The sequence below is a fragment of the Narcine bancroftii genome, chromosome 5, assembly GCF_036971445.1.
Source record: "Narcine bancroftii isolate sNarBan1 chromosome 5, sNarBan1.hap1, whole genome shotgun sequence".
In the NCBI taxonomy this organism is placed as follows: Eukaryota; Metazoa; Chordata; class Chondrichthyes; order Torpediniformes; family Narcinidae; genus Narcine; species Narcine bancroftii.
Window position 1 is genome coordinate 92423650 of NC_091473.1, and position 23108 is coordinate 92446757.

Here is a 23108-nt window from a genome sequence, read left to right on the forward strand (position 1 = left end):
GGGTGGAAAATTATACCTCTTAGGCCCCTTTTAAAGCTTTCCCCTCTCACCTTGAATCCATGTCCTCTAGTTCTAGAATTATCTACCCTGGGAAAAAGACCGTGACCATCTTCCCCATTGTTTATAAACCTTTATATGATTACCCTCGGGTTCCTATGCTCCAGGGAATAAAAGACCCAGCCTATCCAACCTCTCCCTATAACTCAAGCCCTCCAGTCCCAGTCACACCCTGGTGATTCTCCTCTGCACCACTTCCAACTTATTAAAACCCTATTTATAGCTGGGGAGTCAGAGCTACACACAGTATTCTAAAGGATGGTCTCATCAACTCCTTGCACAGCTGATTATGAGGTCCCAACTTTTGTACTCCATACTGCACCCAATGAAGGTAAGTGTGTTAGAATCAGAAGACAGAATGTCAGAATCGGGTTTATTGTCATGAACATGTGTCACAAAATCTGTTGTTTTGTGGCAGCTTTGTTGTGCATTACAGGTGTTAGAAAATTACATTTCCATAAATGCACTATTTAACAAATAAATAAATTAGTGCAAATGAAGAGAAAAAAAGTGAAGTAGTGTCTGCGATTCATTGTCCATTCAGAAATCTGCGGACGATGCAAAGACTGAATTTCATAAGATGTGGGGCCCATTCATGGATTACCATCGTAATATGGAGATTTAAGTGGTGTGGATCTGGTGTGGATTCGATTCATGTTTATAATATATACAGATGACCTTGATTAGAGGGAGGGGGTAGATTAGCAAGGATAATTATTTTCCTTTTCATTATTAAGACAAATGGGGGGGGCGTGGTTTAACTACAAATCACAGATCATATCACAGAATAACATGATCACATCAGAGAAGTGTAAAATATGGATATGGGGAAAAGGCAGGGAATTTTATGTGAACTACTTGTATAATTTTTGTATTTAATATTATATTTGGACATAGTACGAGTTATGATTTAATTGTTTAATTATAAAGATAGGATTTGATAAAAATATTTTAAAAAGAAAAAAATCTGCTGGCAGAAGGAAAGAAGCTCTTTTTATTACATTGGGTGTTTGCTTTCACCTCCTGTACCTCCTTCCTGATGGTAGCAGTCAGAAGAGTATGGTGAGGGTCCTTGATGATAGAGGTTGCTTTTTTAAGACCGCCTCTTTTAGATGACCTTACTGAAGTGAAGACTAATGTTAAGTTCACAACTCTCTATAGCCTCTTCCTGTCCTGTTCATTGGCATCTTCATACAGACAGTGATGCAACCAATTAGAATGAACTGCATAGTACACCTGTAGACATTTACAAGTGGCTTTGGTAACAGATGACATCTCCATAAATTTCTTATAAAATATTTCTGCTGGAGAGCCTTCTTCATAGATCTTCAAAGAAGTTGAGTTGCAGGAATTTGAAATTTTTTTCCCTTTCAACTGCTGACCCTTCGATGAGGACTGATTAGTATTTTCCTGGTTTCCCCTTCCTGAGGTCCACAATCCATTCCTTAGATTTGATAATGTTGAATGTAAGGTTGTTGTTACACCACTCAACGAGCTCATCTAACTCCCTCCTCTACACTTCCTCAGTGCTGTCTGTGATTCTGCCAACAAGTGTGATGTGATCGGCAAATTTGTAGATGTCATTTGAATTGTGCCTGGCCCCACAGTCATGGGCATAGAGTGTAAAGCAGTGTGCTGAGCATGAATCTTTGATGTACGCCTATGTTGATTAATGATGAGGAGGAGCTATTGTTATTGATCCACACTAACTGGTCTTCTGATGAGGAAGTCAAGGATCAGAGGCCAGGTTTTGACGCATCCATACCATCTTGCCCATCTGAGCTGCTACTTTCAAGGAACTGTGCACTTGTACCTCAAGGTTTCTCTGTTCTACAACACTCTACAGGTCCCTATGATTAACTCCAGGTCCTGCCTTGGTTTGACTGAGCAAAGTGCAACACCTCTCACTTATCAGAGTTAAATTCCATTTGTCTCTCCTTGGCCCACCTAAGCAATTGATCTAGATCCTGTTGTAAAGTTAGATTTTTTTTATCTCGCTGTTCTTCAGATCTATAATTTTGGTGTCAGCTGCAAATGTACTAATCACAAGGACTACACTGGCACCCAATGTAGAATACAAGCACCACTGATCACAGGCCTCCAATCAGAAAAACATTCCTCCCAACTACCCCCAACTCCTTCCACCAAGTCAGTTTTGAATCTGGTGGTCAACTGCTCTTGGATCCAAAGTGAGCTAAACTTTAAGACCAAACTGTCATACGGGATAATGTCAAAAGGGTCTTGCTAAAGTCCATATGTACAATGTCTACAGGCATGAACTCATCAATCCAGTTTGCCATCCTAATAAATCGAGTTTGCTGTCCAGTTTGTGAGAGACAATGCATGAGTCCATGCTGATGACATCAAATCAGTCCCTGACTATCCAGTAGATCCTGACCCTCAGAATCCCCTCAAACAATTTTCCAACCACTGATGTTGTTTCCTACCACAAATGTATTACTCGAAGTACAAGAGGCAATCATTCTTTCTGATAACTAATTGGTGCTGACTGACACAAGGGCAGATGCCCCTTAATTAATATATTAACTAATTATTTTTCTGGCAAAGGGATAGGCATTAGGCAGTCTTATCTGGGCTTGGTAGGAAACAATATTGGACTTTAAATGAAAGCTCACAAGTTGTCTCAGCTAGCACTCCAACAGTGAATTCCAAATCCTAACCAATCACTGGTAAGACCTTTACCTCATTCCACTTTTTTTGGTTCTTTTACAATCATCTTCATTCTTTGTGGCCCAAGTTCTTGACTCCTCTGCCTTTGCAACTGTTTCTCTTTATTCTGCTGATACACTGTGATTTTTAAGTACCTCTATCTGATACTCTTGCAATCTCCTTTGTTCTAGGAGAACAAACCTAGTTTTTTTTTTGTTTGTACTGTGAAATCCCTCATCCCTAGAATCATTTAGAAAATATGTGCACGATCTCTCTCTAAAACATTTGTATCTTTCCACTGAAGATGTGGCAGGCATAACACTTAATTGAGGTGGTACAAAAATACCCAATCAATTGTAAAATTGCAGAGAGGCAATTAGTTACATAGCAAGCGTAGAATTGAAATAGATAGATTGACATCTTCCACCATTGCGTACCCAGTATACCAGCTTGAATCCTCGGTTTTGCACCTGATCAGCAAAACTGAAGCTCTTTTGCCAAAATGGACGTGTTCTTGAGCCAGGATTTCTTACTGCAACCTGACTAATTTGATGCATTCCATACTTTAAAAACCTGCCTCTGTAAATAACAAGTGTTTCTCGATGCTTTTACTACTGTATGTCTTCTGGAGGAAGTAGACACATGTGTCTTTTAGGATCTGATCAGCTGAAAGCTGTTGAGCATTCTTCATTTAAAATTCTTGCCACCTGTCTTGGCAGATACAGGCTGGCAGGAGATTGCCTTGAAAGCTTAATGCCGCTCTGTTATTAAATTCTGAGGGGTGGTTTAATCAATGTTAGTTGATGGGTGTGTCCTCTGAGATCGTGAAACAACAGCAGAAAATTACGCCCGAAGCAAAATCTTAAAAGAAAATCCAGTTTTTAGTTTGGGTTAGTGTTAGGTCTAATCTGTTTAAGGGCAACTTGCTTCAACCTTCATTGACTTTTTTTTCCATATAACCATATAATCACTTATAGCACAGAACAGGCCAATTCGTCCCTACTAGTCCATGCCGTAACAAATCCCCACCCTCCTAGTCCCACTGACCAGCACCCGGTCCATACCCTCCAGTCCTCTCTTCTCCATGTAACTATCCAGTCTTTCCTTAAATGTAACCAATGATCCCGCCTCGACCACTTCTGTCAGAAGCTCATTCCACATCCCCACCACCCTTTGCGTAAAGAAATATCCCCTCATGTTCCCCTTATAATTTTCCCCCTTCAATCTTAAACCATGCCCTCTAGTTTGAATCTCCCCCACTCTTAATTGAAAAAGCCTATCCACGTTTACTCTGTCTGTCCCTTTTAAAATCTTAAACACCTCTATCAAATCCCCTCTCAATCTTCTACGCTCCAGAGAAAAAATCCCCAGTCTGCACAACCTTTCCCTATAACTCAGACCCTGAAATCCTGTCAACATTCTCATGAACCTTCTCTGCACTCTCTCTATTTTGTTTATATCTTTCCTATAATTTGGTGACCAAAACTGTACACAGTACTCCAAATTTGGCCTCACCAATGCCTTGTACAATTTCATCATAACCTCCCTACTCTTGAATTCAATACTCCGATTTATGAAGGCCAACATTCCAAATGCCTTCTTCACCACACCATCTACCTGAGTATCAACCCTGAGGGTACTATTTACCAGAACTCCTAAATCCCTTTGTTGCTCTGCACATCTGAATAGCCTACCATTTAATGCATATGTCCTATTTAGATGCCAGTGTTTCCCATTCCAAGGAGCACTAGGGTAGACCTCTAGAATCGACCTCCAGGAATTCCGGTTTAATTTGTCTGTTACTTTCTCTGGATATCCCTGGTCAGCCCTCTGTTTCATCCAGGAAATCTGCAGATCCTTTCCAGGCTTGTGGCTCTCGTGTTCGGACTGACATGTGATGTATTTTTGAAAGGAGGAATGTTGCGACTTGGAGAACAAATTTTAAGCATGTTTTTAACCAATTTTGACCAATTGTAGGTCACTGGAAAATGCTGCATGAAGATATTTTGAAGTAATTTCAGGTAAAGCTGTCTGCAGATAGATACTTGTATCATGCTAGTCTCCACTACCAATTCATGATCTTGAGTTTTCAACTCTGACATTTTAAGATCCCAATATTTTCCAATGTCTTTGTGTACACTGCAGTCTGTGCAAGTTAGGTTATACACAAATAATGGTTCAAGTTTGGGTTTGGAAATTTGCCATTTGTTCTGATGTTGGTTTTAGTGAAGCTTGCTCATTTCACTATTCTGGGAAAATTCAGCACCGCGCATGAGTTGCAAAGTCATCATGCCATTGCCCTTCAATTTAAATAAGCCTTTCAGAAAAAAAACCCCAGCATTTTACAATTAGAATTGAAAAAATATCAGTACAAATCCTAATTGGCAGGATAGTGGGATTTATGCAATCCAGCCGGAGGTGTGTTGATTCAATCCCCTCTCCAGAACCTTGAACATGCAGGAAGGTCCCATTACACAGAGAATGGTGGTTTGTTAGAAGTACTGCTTTTCAGGGGAGATATTGAACTGAGCTCTTGCTTATCTGCCTTGAAATATTTATTCAGGGGGATCATCATGAGATGCTATAGGGTTAGGATATAGGAGCCTGACCCTCCTGGTGAATTAGTTAAAAAAAGTGCAGACTAAAAATGTTTTAAATATTATATATTTAAACAATTCTATAATACTTTCAAGATGCCTCCAAAGAAAGATAAAGTAGCTGCTGCCTTACCTGGAGCCCGACGTGTTGAGATGACCAAGGAAGATTGGAGGCCTCCTCCTAATTGGAAGAAGGGTGTTAGTGTTCAAGCTACTCCCTGGGTGAGTGATTTTGGCAACTGGACTTCTGCTGATGTCGCTCCCCTGTAGTGTTGAGGAGATGGTTTTGGAGAAGAACCCAGAAGCACATTGAGTATGTGCCAAAACCGGGCCTTCTGAAACACAGTCAGAGGAGGAAGAAGAGGAGTTGGGCTCCCAACAGACCAGCAGTGAAGAGGATGAAGAGGAAGTTCACCTACTAGAAGAGAAGGTATTAAAAGAAACTAAAACCTTAAAAAGTAAAGGATTTAACCAGTATCGCTTTATTAATTAAAGAATTTCATGAAATGAGAAGAGAACTGAAAGGAGAAATAAATAGAGTTGTGGATGTTGTTAATAAGATTAAAAGAAAAATTGATAAACTAGATAGGAAAATGAAGAAAGTTCAGGGAGAAATGCAACATCAGGATGACCGAATTACAAGAGTGGAAGATTCCACCTCTGCTCTTGTTATGGAAAACCAGAAGCTTCAGTGAAAGGTGGAGATGCTGGAAAATTTTAGTAGAAGGAATGACATTTAAAAAAAAAAGGTTTTAAAGAAGGAATAGAAGAGCAAGATCCAAATGCTTTTATTGCAAAATAAATCTCTGAAGAATTGGGTCAAGCAAAATAAGGTGATCGAAAGAGCACACAGAGCTCTCAGACCAAAACCATTTCCAAATCAGAATCCACGTTCTGTATTAAGTTCCTTTGGTACCAAGGCAGAGAGAAGATTCTGACTTTAGCAGCAGAAGGAGGCAAGAGCAAGGAAAGGTCCACTTGAGTATATGGGGGAAAGTTTTATTTTACCCTGTTATGAGTGCTGATTTATTAAAAAGAGGAAAATTCAACCCAGTTAATAAAATTCTTTGGGAAAAGGGATACAGATTTGTACTGCGCCATCCGGCAACCTTGAATATTTTCTTGCTTGGAGGTGAAAAAAAGTTTTTCTCAAGCTTTGAGCAAGCAAAATTCGTGCAAAATCTCCCAATAATCCAGAAGGAATGAAGAATGAGAAGTAATGATACGTTTTGATGGACTGATATTATTTGGAAGTACATAATGAGTGATTAATTTAAATACTATCTATTTTTCCTTTGTGGATTTTTGGAAATTATTGGAATTCTTTTTGAATTTTTCTTTTCTTTTCCATATTTACTAAATGTTTAAGATTTAAATACTAGGGGGTTGGGGGAGGAGATGGGTTTCTAACTCTTTCTGAATCATATGGGAAACTGTGACTTTGGTTTCAACCCATAAAATAGAGGGAGTTAGTGTTGGGTATTATTTAACCAACACCTATGGGGGTGGGGATGGGGGTGGGTGGGAGGTTCTTGTTTATATATAGTTATAAATGTGTCCATGTCTATGATCTAGAAGAAAATCTGATTTCTTTATCTGGATTTCTGGGGGAGGTACATGTGGATACATTGGATATTCAATAAGAACGTTGAGCAAGGAAAGGTCACAGGCAGGGGCGGAGGAAAGAGTGGACTATTAGGATGAGTAATATAGTGGAATTTATAAATGTTAATGGGTTAAATGGTACGCTGAAAAGAAAAAGAGTGTTAGCACATATTAAGAAAATGGGAATAGACTTGACTTTTCTGCAGGAAACTCACTTAACTGAGAAAGAACATCTGAAGCTAAAAAGATACTGGGTTTGGTATGTGGCAGCTTCATAATTTAATTCTAAGGCAAGAGGAGCAGCAATATTGATGAGGAAAAATCTTCCAATTAAAATACAAAATGTAGTAACAGACACTGCAGGGAGATATGTGATGATACATTTCCGAATATATTCAGAATTGTGGACTCTTGTAAATTTTTATGCACCAAATGTGGATGATGAAAAATTTATACAGGAAACCTGTTTTGAACTTAGCCGAGGCACATGAGAACATTTTGAGAGGAGGAGACTTTCATTTTTGTTTAGATCCAATCTTAGATAGAACTACTGGAGGAACATCAAGAGCTCAAGCAGCAAAAGCCACTTTGGTAGTAGTGAGAGACTTGAACTTAATAGATGTCTGAAGGAGAATACATCCAAGAGAAAGATTATTTTTTTTAATTCAAATGTACATGACTCCTATTCCAGAATTGATCTAATTTTTAATTTGAGCACAACTGCAGGGTAGGATATTAGACATAGAATATAAAACAAGAATTCTGTCTGATCATGCACCTTTATTAATGATGTTTGTAGTGCCAGATAATGAAAAATCAATTTAAAGATGGAGGTTGAATTCATTATTGTTAAAACACAAATAGTTATTTTGTGACATAAACTTGAACTCTAAGAATGACAAATTTGTAATATGAGATGCTTTGAAGGCATATCTGAGAGGCCAAATTATAAGTTTTACTTCTAAAATAAAAAAGGAATATATGAAAAAGGTAGATCGATTAGAACAACCAATAATGGTTTTAGAAGAAGACCTTCAAACAAGAAGCTCTGAAAATAAATGTAGACAACTAATCAATAAAAAAAACTTCAATATAATACATTACAAACATATAGAATGGAAAATATGATTATAAAAACTAAACAGAGGTATTATAAATTTGGGTGAAAGATCACATAAAATACTCTATACCAATTGAAAGCAAAGCAGATATCAATAATGATTAATGTAATTAAAATGATTTAAATGTTAGTGATAAATATCAAGAAATAAATGAATTGTTTAAGAAATTTCAGAGTCTTTAAAAGATGAGAACAAAATATAGATTTTTATCTCAGATATACTTACCTAGATGGAGCAAGGTAGAACAAGCAGAATTAGATGCTAATACTGCACAATTAGAAGTGAAAGAAGCAATTAGTTCATTACAAAATAATAAAGCTCTGGGAGAAGAAGGTTTTCCACCTGAATATTATAAAGAATTTAAAGATTTATTGATCCCTCTTTAAAATTATCAATATATCAAATGAAATTTGTTAAAATAGCATTGCCAGTAGCAAGGAAATGTACAGCAGTGACTTGGAAATTGGATTCCTATTTAAATATGGGAAGATGGAGTACAGAAATTCGAAGCTGTCTTCTTTTAGAAAAAAATATATACAATTTGAGAAATAAAGATCCTATATTTTTGCAAATTTGGAGCTGGTATGCACAAATTTAAGGTATAAATATGTAGAAATGTTTTTCCATCTTAAAACCTGTGTTAATCTTCTTCCTTAAATAGAAAATGATCAGATAAAATCGGTTGAGGTCCCATGTGTTGGGGGGAGGGGAGGAATGATCCAGGCAATCCATGATATTACACTGTTTCTTTTTCTTTTTCTTTTTAATACATATTATTCTTTGAGGGGGAGGGGTTACCATGGTCATGTAATGAATGTAAATTTCTTCAACTTAATCACTTGCGCTATTTTATTAATTAATTACATGTATGGAATTTTAAAAAAATAAAATATTTAAAAAATGTTTATCCAAAGAAAAGTTTTGGAGCTTCACCATTTCTGAAAGGATTATTAATTTACTGATGTACAGCAGTTTGAAACATGGCAAACTATATATGGAGCTGAATTTACACATCCAAAAGAAGAAACATTTTAGAATGTGGTCTAAGGGGGCTTCCCTTTTATATATAAATATATATGAAAGTTTTTCCACATGATTTCCTCTGTTGTACATGACTTGTGGTAAGTGGGACTTTATATCAGGAGAACCCCACCCACCCCATAACCCATATGTCAGCTTGACCACCATCAGATCAGCCACTGGAGTGGTCAACTTTCCTCTCTGGCCTCCAGTTTCATGGACCTGGCACAGGCTGGTCTATTCCATAAAAAGAACTGCACTGGGAAAATACATCAATTTCATTCCATGCTTGCTCCACTCAAGTTAATCCCTTCTTTCTTCAATCTGTGTTTTCTCTCCTTGTGCAGACTCTTCCCATGTGCTTTTAGGATTCATTTTGATGCTCTGCTACACTTTCTAGTTTCCTTTCACTAATGATTTCATTTAAACCGTGAATGCAGAAACTCTTTGCATCTCCATGCTTCATGAACGTGGATGAGGATGCAGAGAATTTCGGTTCCTGACCACTTTCTATTCACTGCCATCCTGCGCTATTGCTTAAAACAGTTGTTGCATTTGAAATGTTTTATCTCTGACTTTATTAAATTCCTCCAAGAAAGAAAGGATAGCCCAGAGGACTCGTAAACCCAGCAGGAATAGATATTCACCAAGACAAATGGTTAGTTAAACAAAAGTTGCTTTTAATTATCTTTAAACATGAAAACAGAATCACACTTTAACTTAACTATTGACTTACTTAACCCCCTTCTAATTCTAAGTGCATATGATTGTAATGTGCGTGTAAGTTTTTAAAAGTTCTTTGGTTCCCAGTCCAATCATACTTCTCATTCCTCCAAGTTCACTAGTTGTAGGCAATTCTTATACTGTGCACAGAATTTAACATTTATAATCTTCACCAGGCTTTGGTGCTTGAAGGGTAAATGGTTATCAGTCAGGAAGGTTCTTGTCAGTTTTCAAAGAGAGATTTGTTGTTTCAGCTCAGCCAGAACTGATATACTTCCATCAGCCACTTCAGTGTCTTGCTGACAAAACTTGCCGCATCAGGGTTCTCCAGATGCCTCTTTCAGGTCACCACAGAGTTCCTTTTTGTTTCTCTTATTCCAAGTGAAACATGAGACAGCCAATCCTCACCTCTTGCATGAACCACAAGGGCTTTGACCAGACCGTCTTACAAATAGGCTTTCCATAAGCTTGCCAGCTTGTCCTGTTCCAGTCCCTGCTACTGTTGCTAGCTGTAACACTGTACAAGTGATCTCTCTCTCTCTCTCTCTCTCTCTCTCTCTCTCTCTCTCTCTCTCTCTCTCTGAGAAAGACTGTTTGACTCTCTCTGCTTGCAAAACCACATGACCCTCCTAGAGCAAGTAATTCTCTTCCAGACAATCTGTGGCTCCAGCAAGATCTTTCATCTGTTGCCTTTTGCAAACAACAATCCATTAGTGAAGTCTCTTGAGTACACTTCAAAGCTCTTGCAAAGGCTGTGGGACCGATATGTCTAGCATTAGCAAGCTCCAGTATTTCAAATAAGATCTGTTTTAAAGTGTTTGTATGTAACCTACTCTAACAAACCTTTCCTAATTTATCTTCCAAAATCGTATGTATATACTCTATCACAATACTAAATACTACTTAGATGTATAGCATTTAGAACAAAATCTTTCAAAAGAATGCCCTCAAAATTCTACTCATACTAAACTATTAAAGGAATAGAATTGAGAGAAGAAACTAGGCTTTGGGGTTAGTTTTAACAGTTTGTTGTCTCATCATTCTTTTAATTCAAATTAAACATGTCCCAGGATACACTGAGGTCTTCTTCCCATCTGTATTTAATGGTGTTTTCCTTCATCTGAACAAATGACTGGTGTGGATGAATTCCTGGTTTGTCTTGTTATAGTCACCACCTCTGTTCATGATTCTTTAGCTTAAACAAGAAAAAAATCTGGGTGTCACAGTGATGCAGCTTGTAGAGTTTCTGCCTCACAATGGGCTGGGTTCAATCCTGACTTCTGGTGCTGTCCATCTGGAGTTTGCATGTTTTCCCTTTGACTGCGTGGTTTAGCACCCCCCCCCCCCCCCCCCAACACCCAGGTTTTCTGGTTTGCTCCTAAATAAATTAATTCATCACCATAGATTATATTCCTAGTGATGGAATCTTGGGGGCGGGGGTGTTGATGGAAAAATGGATAGAATAAGATGGGAGCTAAATAATAATAATATCTGCAGATGCTGTGATTGTAGTTTACACAAAAAAGCTGGAGAAATTGAGCAAGTCGCACAGCAAAGATATGTAGCAAAGATAAAGATACGTGACCACCAACAACAAAGAATTAAATGGGATGTTTAAATGGATGCCTACTGGTTGGTGTGGAATTGGTGAGACAAAGGATTGATTTCTGTGCTGTTTGAATCTATGATAACCCCCCCAACCTGATGAAATAAATGCAATCAGTAACATGGTTTTTGCATTTTAACTGAAGTACGTTGAACTGATTCAAAGCAGTTGGTACTTGTTGAAGATTCACTTGCAGAATTTTGAAAGTCTGCATCAATAACATAGGTGTTGTACATTGCCGAACTCCATTTCATCTTTTCCTCCACCCGTGATGAGAATAGTTTAAGAGTGAGATGGATAAAATAAGAATGGACTACAGGTCTCATGGTTGAAACTTGCATGTGGTGCATAAGATCCTGGGCAGGAAAAAAGTGGTTTTATTTTCTTTTATAAGATGGTTATCATTTGCTGCAAAACTAATGCATACTTGTACAAATATTAAGAAAAAAAATTCTTTAACTTTTTTTTGACAGAAATTACATATTACCCATCTCAAGTGCTGACAACCGTAGGCTCGGATGTTACTGTTCGGTGCATTTTCTATAATCACACCCTGACTAACTACAACGTAGCCTGGTGGTTAAACATGAATGAAAAAATTCCAGAAGATAATTATGCTTTAATCAGTGATCATGAAACCAGTGTTACTCTCCTCAATGTCACATCAAATGGACAGTCTCAATTCAACATTTTGCAGTGTTGCCTTCAAAATGAAGAAAGAAGTATTTGTAACTTTCGCTATGCTGTAATTATTATAATTGGTAAGATATGTTGGAAAAATTAATCAGCATGCTTTGACACATTTAAAAAATGACTTTTGGTCTCTCATATTATTTGTTAATCATTCAATGTCATTTTGATTCCTTTTGTATATCATTAAAACATAATTTCTCCCCCCCCCACCCCCTCCCCAACAAACTAAAGGTTGCACTTCTCGCAAAATCAAAGTAGCCTGTTTATTTTTTTTCTTGGGACAAACAGTCACTTGGATTAGATGTGTGAAGTCTGTAGAACTGCCTCTCAGAATTGTATGCTGTTTCTGAAGAACGGTGAAATGTTTTGATGAGAAGGGTACTGTAGTAGAGCCTGATAAAACTATTTGAGCAAGATGGTCGTGTCAGCTTCTCCATACTGTGAGAGTAGCATGTCAGGCACTCTGCAGTTAACTTTTTAATTTCCAGTTAAATCTGAGTTGTCAGTGGTGTTGGTACATGGTCACCATAGAGTGACATTAATTTGAAAATAATAATATCATGAAATATGAACCAAAAAAGCCACACTGTTAGAGGATTTCAGGAGGCTGAGTTACATATGTGGAGGTGAGGGTTTGGTTGACATTTTGTGCTGAGAACCTACATCAGCTCATGGCTGCTGCTCCTCCATTGAGTCGACCTCCATGACCTGGAGTGCATCTTCTTTTGATAAATTCCTGATCCAATGTGATCACTGAGGCCCCACAGAGCCCAGGACACATCAGTCCTATTTAAGCTCTGAAACTTGCAAACTTTCAGGGGCTATTTAAATCTTTTGTGTAGAAATTGAAAATAAAGATTTAAAAGTTAAATAAAACTCCCTGAGAACAATTAGATACATTTTAATTAACTCCAGATGATTTACTTTTTTAAATTAATTGCTTTCATCTCTTGGAGCTATTCCTCCCCATTGATCAAATCCTTTTCCAGGTTTAAATTGGGACAGGCTCAACAGGCAGATTTCCCTGTGTAACTGCAGAGCTGTAGGAAGTAAGCACTTTACTTCTGGATTCCCTGTGAAGTGCACAAAGGGGAAGCCGGCAACAACAAGGGGCTTCCGCATTCATGCACACTTGCACACGAGTCCTGAGCTTTCTAACAGCTGTGGAGGGGGAAACTGGGATTTCTCAGGAACACTCTCATCAATATTTCTCAGAACCACTTGCTGAGTGAAATAAAGGAACTGTGTATTACTTGGAAGATGAGAATCTAATGGGATAGAGGGACAAGGGAATCTTGAAGTACAGGCACATGGGTAACCTGCATGGCAGCTTCTGGTCAACAAAGCCATTTTTTTTCTTTTAGCAGAGGTCATAAAAGTTCATTCTCTGGTGGCAGTGGAGGCCAGGTTGTTGGGTGTAATTAAGGCAGATATGTCAATCTGAATAGTCAAGGTATCAAAGGTTATGGGGAGAAGGCAGGGGAGTGGGATTGAGTGAAAGAATGGATCAGCTCATGATGGAATGGGGGAGCAATCTCGACAAGCCAAATGGGTCATTTTTGTGGCCTAATAAAGTTGCAAAAAAAGTTATGCTGCACTTGTATTGAACTTTTGGGTTGGGGCATAATTGAAGAGAATGTAGAATTCCCATATTGTAAAAATGAATTGTAAAAGCTGATGCTAGAAATACAAGCATTTGACCTTCAGGAAAGGAAAAATAAGGTGTGCCTTTTTTCTCTTGAGATAAGCAGGCAGACTGGTTACCTAACCTTTAAATTTATGAAGGATTCAAATGAAATTGTTGGAGAAACTGTTCCATCAGCATAACTAAAGAACTTTAAACATTTGATAGTCGCATATCAAATTCATATTGCTGTACTGTATAAGCAGTAAAAACAGAATGTGCTGGAAATACTCAGCAGGTCGGTCAGCAACTGTGGAAAGAGAAACAGATTTAGCAGGTTTTGATGAAGACCCCTGATCGGTCTGGATTCTAATGAAGGGTCTTTAACCTATAATGTTAACCCTGTTCCTCTCTCACAGCAAGTGTCTCCAACAATTTCTGTATTTTTTTAAATCAAATTTTTGCGTTTGTAGTTAAATCATCATATTCAGGAGTGGGACATGAACTGATGGAGATTGAATTGGGTGCTTGTCTTTGTGCTCCATTTTGTATGCAATTCTTTTAATATTATTTTCATCCATTTCTTAAAATTATTTCATCATTTATAGGATGCAAAATATAATTTTCCCACAGCTTTATTAAAGCAATGAATTTTAATATTTTCTCTTGATATTTTTAATTAGATACAAAAAATAATATTTCCTGTGAGACAGATGGTGCATTGGAAACAATGATCTGTAGATGGCACTCAAGTCTATGGAAACCAGAAGCAGTCGGCAATTACAAGTTAAAATATTACATGCAAGTATAATGTGTTTATTATTGGGGTGTTGTTAGGGGTGGAATTAATACCTTTTCTATTGTTCATTGGTGAAGTGGTTATACTATCTAAAAGTAAGTTAGGATTTGTTAGGTCTGCTTTGTTCATGAATGAGTGAGTCAAACACAAGACTGAGTCGAAATCAAGGTTCTTTGTTCTTTATTGCCGGATTGTAACACTTGCAACTAACAGTGTTAGTTGGAGAAGGCGCATTCTGCTGTTATCAGAAAATGGTGTTTTTTATATACCTTAGGATACGTACTTAGTAAATTATCATACCATGACATTGTCCAATGAATAAACTGTTGCTGTCCCTCTCTGCTAGCCTCCTGCACATCAATTTGTCATCCCCACTCTTATCTTGAGAGTACAAGGTCACAACTGCATCTTGTTATGGCCCAGCACTGGGAGACTCCCTCTACATTCCCAGCTCATGATGTTTTTACCTAACAGATTGTCCTTTAGACTGCAATAGTGTCCATCTTCATTCCTATCATTTCCACAGCAGGTTCACTTAGACAGTTGTTAGTTATTTTTATGTCCCTTTTGGATAAAAGTTTACATTGTGGAAGCTTCATGAAGGTTCAAAATTGAAAAAAATATTCTATCCAACAGCACACCAAAATAAAAAGGTAATGCATTATTAAAGTTTTACTCCATTTCAAATTTTAGTTACAGTAAAAGCCCTCGTATCCGAAATTCAAGCAACCAGAAAAACAAATCAAGGAAAATATTTTTAAAAAAAGGGTTAAAAAAAATGTTTAAAATTGAAAAAGTAAATTACCTCTGAAGTAACACACAAAAAATTTGGTGAAGATGGGAGCAAATATTCAGGCAGCATAGTGCCTTGGTCCTGCTTTGCTTGTTGCAGCTGTTTGAATAAAGTTATGTGAAACAGCAATGGCGTCACCCAGGATGAAGAGCTGGTCGATGCCTCTTGCTGTTGGGGTGATTCTCTTAAAGTGTCTTCTTATTCCTGCTTAGTAAGAGTTTTGCCGGTCAGAAGCTTTGTATGTAAACTTGGGGGAATGAGGGGAGGGGTTAATTATCTCTAATGTTATTTTTGTTTGTCTTTCGGGTGACTCCATGGAAGGGGATGAACCTGCAGATCCAACAGTTATATGTTTTCAAAGAATGACTGAAAATAAAATAAAATGCTTTTAAGGTTTATGTATTCATGCAAGTGAAGTTTGTTCAGTGTAGTATTTTTGTCTTTTAAATTGTTTATTCTTAATTCAGGTGTATTAGTAAAACATTGCAAGAGTAAGTCTCAAGTAACTGGAAAATACACATCTGGGTTCTACCAATTCCCATAGATGCTGGATATCAGGGGGTTTACTGTATTTTGGTGATCTCTTGATGATATCGGACAGTGTTTAAAAATTTTGGTTTCAATTTGTTCTTGACTCATTTTGTATATCATTTGTTAAGAACCAAATGGGAGATCTTAATCCAGCCAATTCTTAAGTATTAATTCCCATTCCCTCTAATTTCCTAACATGCAATATAATTTGATTTAGTTATGCCAAAGTACATTTTGACACTGATTTTTGTTTCTTGATAAGGGATGACTATTGGTGTGATAATCTGGAAATTGAAAACAAAACCATTAATGTTGAAGAATGCCCAATGCAGAAGAATGCATTTGGCCAATGTCAGATCAAGCCCATTAACCTCACTTTTGGCTATGTGATGTGGATGGAATTCCACCTTCAGGAGATGACTTACAAATCTGCACCAACCTGTGTGATTCCTATGGATGTGGGTAAGAAGTTGTGTGTATTTAAAGTATAAACAACAAGAAAATCTGGACAAACTTAGATTAAGTGTCAGACCTGTGGTATGACCTCATAGAAGTTTATACAATTAAGAGAGGTATAGATAGGATCGTCTTTCTCCCCACACTAGAAATATTAAATACTGGAGAGTATTGGTTGAAGGTGAAAGGGGATTTTTTTTTAATAGAGTGGTAGATGCTTGGAATGCATTGCCAGAGGAGGTAGTAGAAACAGAATATCAATATTTAAGAGATATTTAGAGAGTGAAATAAACAGGTAGGGGATGAATGAATATTGGCCATGTGGAGGAAGATTGGAGATTGTCATTGTGGTCAGCAAGGATATCATGGGCCTGTTCCTGTGCAGTATAGGTCTATATTCTATCAGCTAACTGGTCCATAGGGAAGTGCCAGAGATACTCAGATGACAGAGATGCTCAGCTCATCTTCACATGCACAATGGAACATGATAGTCTGATGTGAGCTGCAGGTCAGGTGTGCTGAGTTCAGCAATGGATCACAAACATCATGAGCAGGGAGCTGGTGCACTTTACATCTGAGCCCTCAGTTGTATGTCAGGAGGCTGGCAAAAGAGGCACAGCCTGCTTTTCAAAATGGGAGCTCTGACCTTGAAAAAATTGAGTGCAAGCAAATGTTTTTGTTTTTTTATTTTATGATCTCAATGTTGAATTGATTTCTAGCAGATTAGGACATGTTTAATAAATTCATCATGTCAATTTTATTTAATTATTTTATGTTAACTTTTCTTATTATCAGAGCTATTTGAAATAGAGGCCTTTGACAATAGGAGCTCTTGAAAGCCTGTTGGGTTGTCTTAGGGAAGGGCCTTTGCATCCATGTCCTGAGATCTGGTTATCTTTTGTGACCCATTTGGTATCGCCAGGTGTCTGTGGCATCAGGGCCTTGTTTCCCAGATGCTTATCAACTCAAGCCCAATGTGATCCAATAGGTTGGGAGATCAGTGCAAAATAAAACCTCGCCACACCCTTGTGGAGCTCGTCGAAAGAATCAAAGACTTGTTGATCCAAACCAAGGCTTTTATTAGCAAAAGACAGGAGCTCTTCACAGGTGGCCGACCAGTCCGGAATGATCCGACCTGGCTAGGGACACAACCCTTTAAGGCCCAGACAGTAGGTTTGGCTTAGCTCTCAGCCAATCACTGTAAGCACAGTCAAGATACTGTAACTATATACACTATATACATTGGTGATAGATCTGTACTATCACAACCCTTTCATGTGATAAGAGTGAATTCCACAACTGCAGTTTTAAACACGACAAATCTTAAATTTACTTTTTTTTAACTTGGTCTTCAGTCTTCCTTACTGCTTCATTAATAGTGCTACTTAGTTTTAATCTGATTGTGTGAATTTGTATATGTAATGTAGATTACAAAGTTTGTAAGTGCTTCAGTATCCATCAGCACTTTTTCCTCTTTTTCATACATTTAGTAAAACCTTGGGCACCCTCTAATGTTGATGCAGAAATTACTTCAAATGGAAGTTATCTAAATATCAGCTGGGAAATACCACTTCTGCCACCCCACACACTTCTGTTTGAAATTCAGTACTCTGAAGATGGAATAGAGAGTAACTGGAAGGTAGGGTGATCTGTTGAAACTTTGTAAGACTTGCACTAAAATTGTGTAGGAATGATGAAGTGTACTGATTTGAAGGCACATGTATTCAGCAGTCACAATATTAACTATCTTGTCATCAAGATATGTAAAGTAAGGGAAATTATAATAGAAAGGCATCTACTTTTCTTCCCTTGTGCCAAACAGTTAAAGAATAGCTTTATGAGAATTCCTGATAATGATAATGAATTTATTGTCCGATACATTTTATAATGTTCCTATGCATCAACATTCTTGCTGCAGCTGAATAGGTACTTTGTAAAGTAAAAACCAAAGAAACTACAATTGTATACTTGAAGAATCATTAATACAAAAAAAGATATTAACTATACACACATGTCATTGTGCAAAAAAAAAAGTGCCCTTGCAATTGTGCAGACTGTCCTTTTGTGGTGCTGGAGCAGTCCATGCTGCGATGCAACCAGTCTGTATACTTTCCACAGTTCTCCTGTGGAAGTTTGATATTGTATTTAATGTCATGCCAAATCTCCTCAGACCCCTTAGAAGATATTGGTGTGACTTCTTTATGGTTTCCTTGATGTGCTGGCTCCAGAAGAGGTTTTCTGAAATATGGACTCACAGGAACTTGAAGATTCTAATTCTCTCCAACTTTGTCCCATTATTGGGGACAATTGTGCGATCCCTCCACCTCTCCTTCGTAAAATCTATAATGATCTTGGTGATGTTATGAGCAATTTTGTTGTTCTGGCACCACCCAAACAGATTCTCAAACTCTGTTCTATATTCTGAATTGTTATTTCCAGTTATTTGGCCAATAATGGTGGAGTCGTCAAGTTGGATCCAAATTTGGCTACGCAGTTCTAAATGTACAGGAAATGTATCAGGGGAAATGATGTTGCTGATTCACACTGCTTAGGCTCTGCCAATGAGGAAGTTGAGGATCCAGTTGCAGAGGGATGGATATAGTCCCAGGTCCTTTAATTTGTTCATATTTTTTCTGCTATAATGGTGTTAAACGCCAAGTTTGAGTCGATGAATAACAACCTGACCTGCCATAAACCTGTTGTGATGATAGGTGAATTGACGAAGGTCCAGGTTCTTCTTGAAATAGGAGTTGGTTCACTCCATAACCAACACCTCGAAGCCCTTCATTGAATTAGATGTAAGTGTCATCGGCTAATAGTCATTGAGGCATGATCTATCATGGTTTGCATGGGACTGACTTGTGATAGATGAATCTTCATTCAACTTTCCATCCCCCTTTGTAACTGTTCACAAGAAAATATGAAAGTATTCCTTAAGGGCACCATTCTTTGTCTTTGTGGAAAAGAGAGATAAATTAAATGTCCAATTGTGCAGGAAACTTCCTGTATTTCTTAACACTGACATATCATCATATACCCAGGCCTGCTTTTATCTCCTTTTTAAACATGGTTAAATTGAGGATACTACAAATATAGCTTCAAATTCAGTTTTTCTGGTACTGAGAGAAGAAGACTGCAGAAATAAATCTCATTGAGGAATTTGGAAACTGCGACTCAACTAGGGAAATTTAGCTTGGAAAGCTTGGGTATATGGTTAGAAGCTATTTGTCTGAGGATTGTTTAGAAGAATCTTCATTAACATTCACATTTTTCCTGTAGAAAAAAAAAGGAAACATTACAATTGATGAAAATAAATAAAATTAGTAAGTGTTCATTGTGCCCTTCTATCACCTTGACTGGTTAGTTGAGTGCTTAATCTATTGTTGCAAGGATACTTGGCCTTTTATCTCATTATTTCATACTTGTGAAATAAAAGGTGTTGGTAAAAGAATTAGCTAGCCTTCTCATAATATTTTTACCATATACACTGCTGTAATCTCAAATTTTTTGAACCACTTTTTTGGATCAATAAAAGGGGGACGGTCGTCTTTGATATGGGTCAAACTTTTGACCACACAAGTACTTGCGTTCAATGTTTTGAGAGCTCAGATGGGTGGGACCGGGTAGTAAATTTACGATCAAGGTTAGGTGGGCAGACGGGGTGAGGATCTACGATCAAGTTTAGGTGGGCAGACGGGGTGAGGATCTGCAGTCGGGGCTCTGCAGTCGGAGCTCAGGTGGGAGAATGGCCAGGGCAAAGGTCTGCTGTTGGGCCTTTTGGAATTCTGGTTGGCTGGGGCATCAGGCTCTTAGGAGGGCAGATGGCAAAAAATTGGGGGTTGTTTTTTATATGGGCCATACAAAAAAAACCTGATTTTTTTGGGGGGGGTCACAAAGGAGGGTCTCTGTACTAGGAGTAGACTATTAGCCCTTCCCCCAAAATAGATTTCGGGACACCAAGGAGAAGATAAGCAGGTAGATTTTGGAATGGTGCAGGAAATACAGGGTTGTTGTTATGGGAGTCTTCAACTTCCCTAATATTCACTGGTACTTCCTGACTGTAAGAGGGATAGATGGGACTGAATTTTTCAGGTGTGTTCAAGAAGGATTCTTGACACAGTATGTGGACCAGCTGATTAGAGGAGAGGCTATACTGGATCTAATTCCAGGTAATGAACCAGATCAGATGGCAGATCTCTCAGTGGGTGACCGTTTAGGTGAGAGTGACCACAACTCCCTGAGCTTTAGCATAGCTATGGGTAAGGATAAAAGTAGACTAAATGGGAAAGTGTTTAATTGGGAAACAGCTAATTACGATTGGATGAGGAAGGAGCTAGTGAGAATAAATTGGAAACAGATGTTCAAAGGTAATGTGGAGGAAGTTTAGGGAGTACTTGTGCTGGTTTCAGGATAGGTTTGTCCTATTGGGACAGGGAAAAGATAGGAAGAAAAGGGAATCGTGGTTGACAAAATAAGTGAGAAGCCAGAGGATTGGAGAATGCCAAATATGGTCCCCTTGTTTAAAAAAGGATAATAGGGAGAATCCTGGGAATTATAAGCCAGTGAATCTTCCGTCAGTGGTGTGCAAACTATTGGAGAGGAGTCTTAAGGCTATGATCTATGAGCATTTGAATAACTGCAGACTACTCAAGGATAGTCAGCATGGATTTGTGAAGGGAAGAACATGCCTCACAAATCTAATTAAATTTTTTGAGGGGCTGACAAAGGAAATTGATAAGGGTAGGGCAGTAGATGTGGTCTACATGGATTTTAATAAGGCATTTGACAAGGTCTCCCATGAGAGACTTGTTCAGAAAGTCATGAGGCATGGGATCCATGGAATTTTGGCTGTATGGATTTTTTAAAAAAATGGCTTGCATTTAGAAAGCAGGGAGTAGTAGTGGAAGGGAAGTATTTTGCCTGGAGATTGGTGACTGGTGGAATTCTGCAAGGATCTGTTCTGGGACCCCTGCTCTTTGTGATCTTCATAAATGACCTAGATTAAGAGGTAGAAGGATGGGTTAGTAAGATTGTGGATAATTCAAAGGTTGGAGAAGTTGTGAATCATGATGAAGGTTGTCGTAGGTTACAAAAGGATATAGACAGGATGCAGAATTAGGCAGAAAAGTGGCTGGTGAATTTCAATCCAGATAAGTGTGAGGTGATGTACTTTGGAAGGACAAACCAGAAGGCTGAGTACAGGGTTATTGTTTGGTTACTTAGGAGTGTGGATGAACAGAGGGACCTTGGGATCCAAATCCATAGATCTCTCAAGGTTGCCATGCAGGTTGATAGGATAGATAAGAAGATCTATGTGATATTGGGCTTCATTAATAGGGGATTGAGTTCGAGTCAAGATGTCATGTTGCAACTCTACAAATATCTGGTGAGACCACACTTGGGGTATTATGTTCGGTTCTGGTCTTCTCATTACAAGAAGGGTGTGGAAGCTATGGAGAGGTTTAGAGGGGATTTGCCAGGATGTTGCCTGGAATGGAAAATGAATGTTATGAGGCAAGGTTAGCAGAGCTGGGGCTTTTCTCTTTGAAACATAGAAGGATGAGAGGAGACTTGATAGACATCTCCAAGATTATGAGAGGCATAGATAGAGTGGACTGCCAGTGCCTTTCCCCAGGGCAGGAATAGCAAACACCAGTGGACATATGTACAAAGTGAAGGGAGGGAAGTTTAGGGGAGCCATCAGGGGTAAGTTTTTTTTAATGCAGAGTTTAGGTGCATGGAATGCCTTGCCAGGGATGGTGGTCAAGGCTGAAACATTAGGGGCATTTAAGAACTTCTTAGACGAGCACATGGATGAAAGGAAAATAGAGGGTCATGGGGTAGGGACGGTTTTGTATTTTATAAAGGAATTTATGGGTCAGCACAACATCAAGGCCAAAGGGCCTTGTACTATGCCATCATGTTTCTGTGTTCTAACCCAATTTTCTATCTATTCATCTATCTGTATGTGGATCCCTTGCACTATAGCCTTTCAGAGCAGAACTTTATTGTGCAAGACCTACTTGAATGCCTTGCTGAAATACAGATCTACAATATCTACTGCTTTGCCCTTGTCAACCTTTTTGACAACATCTATGAAAAGCTCGAACAGATTGATGAAATGAGAACTCCCATTTATAAAACTGCACTGACTGCCCCTTATCGGCCCTTGTCCATTTAAGGGCATGTATATCTTCCCCTTACAATACTCACCAGTAACCTTTCAATTACAGACCTGTGTTATTGACCTGTAATTCCCAGGCTTTACCTTGCAGTCCTCTTTGAATGGAGACAACAATATTTGCTGCCACCTTCAGTCTTTTGTCACCACACCTGTGCCTGGTGCTAAATGATGATGATTCACTTTGTCATTATGCCAGTAAACCAACCAATGAAATAGAATCAGAATCAACTGGAAGTTAAAGAATAGTGCTGTATATACAACAGTAAAACATGAGCAATTAAAGTCTACAACAAACTGTTTAAAAAGTACTGATTTTACAATATGAGTGCAATACTACTCAGCGCCGTGATTCAGCGTTCAACGTAGTTACAGCTTCGTTTTTAAAAAAACCCTTCTTGACCCTACTGGTGCTCAATGGAAGGCTCCTGTAGCATCTGCCCGATGGACAAAGCGTGAATAGTCTGTGAACTGGTCACACAAACACTCCAAGACTATTCATTATTAAACAATATTTATTTATTTTCATACATGTTTTTGTTCTGCATGTCGATCTTGTATCTGGTTGTGTGTTTGCATGTTTTTGCACCGAGGACCGGGAACGCTGTTTCTTCTGGTGGTACTTGTGCCAT

At 38.3% G+C, this 23108-nt stretch overlaps 1 protein-coding gene across 1 annotated transcript in view; it reads left to right on the forward strand.

Moving 5' to 3' along the window:
- lepr (leptin receptor) overlaps positions 1 to 23108 on the forward strand; it is a 121535-nt gene that overhangs the window by 53906 nt on the left and 44521 nt on the right. Inside the window, exons 8-11 of the mRNA XM_069938352.1 lie at positions 11873 to 12160; positions 14400 to 14517; positions 16102 to 16301; positions 17786 to 17934. Coding sequence (XP_069794453.1) covers positions 11873 to 12160; positions 14400 to 14517; positions 16102 to 16301; positions 17786 to 17934 — 755 coding nt within the window. The remainder of the gene's footprint in view (positions 1 to 11872; positions 12161 to 14399; positions 14518 to 16101; positions 16302 to 17785; positions 17935 to 23108) is intronic.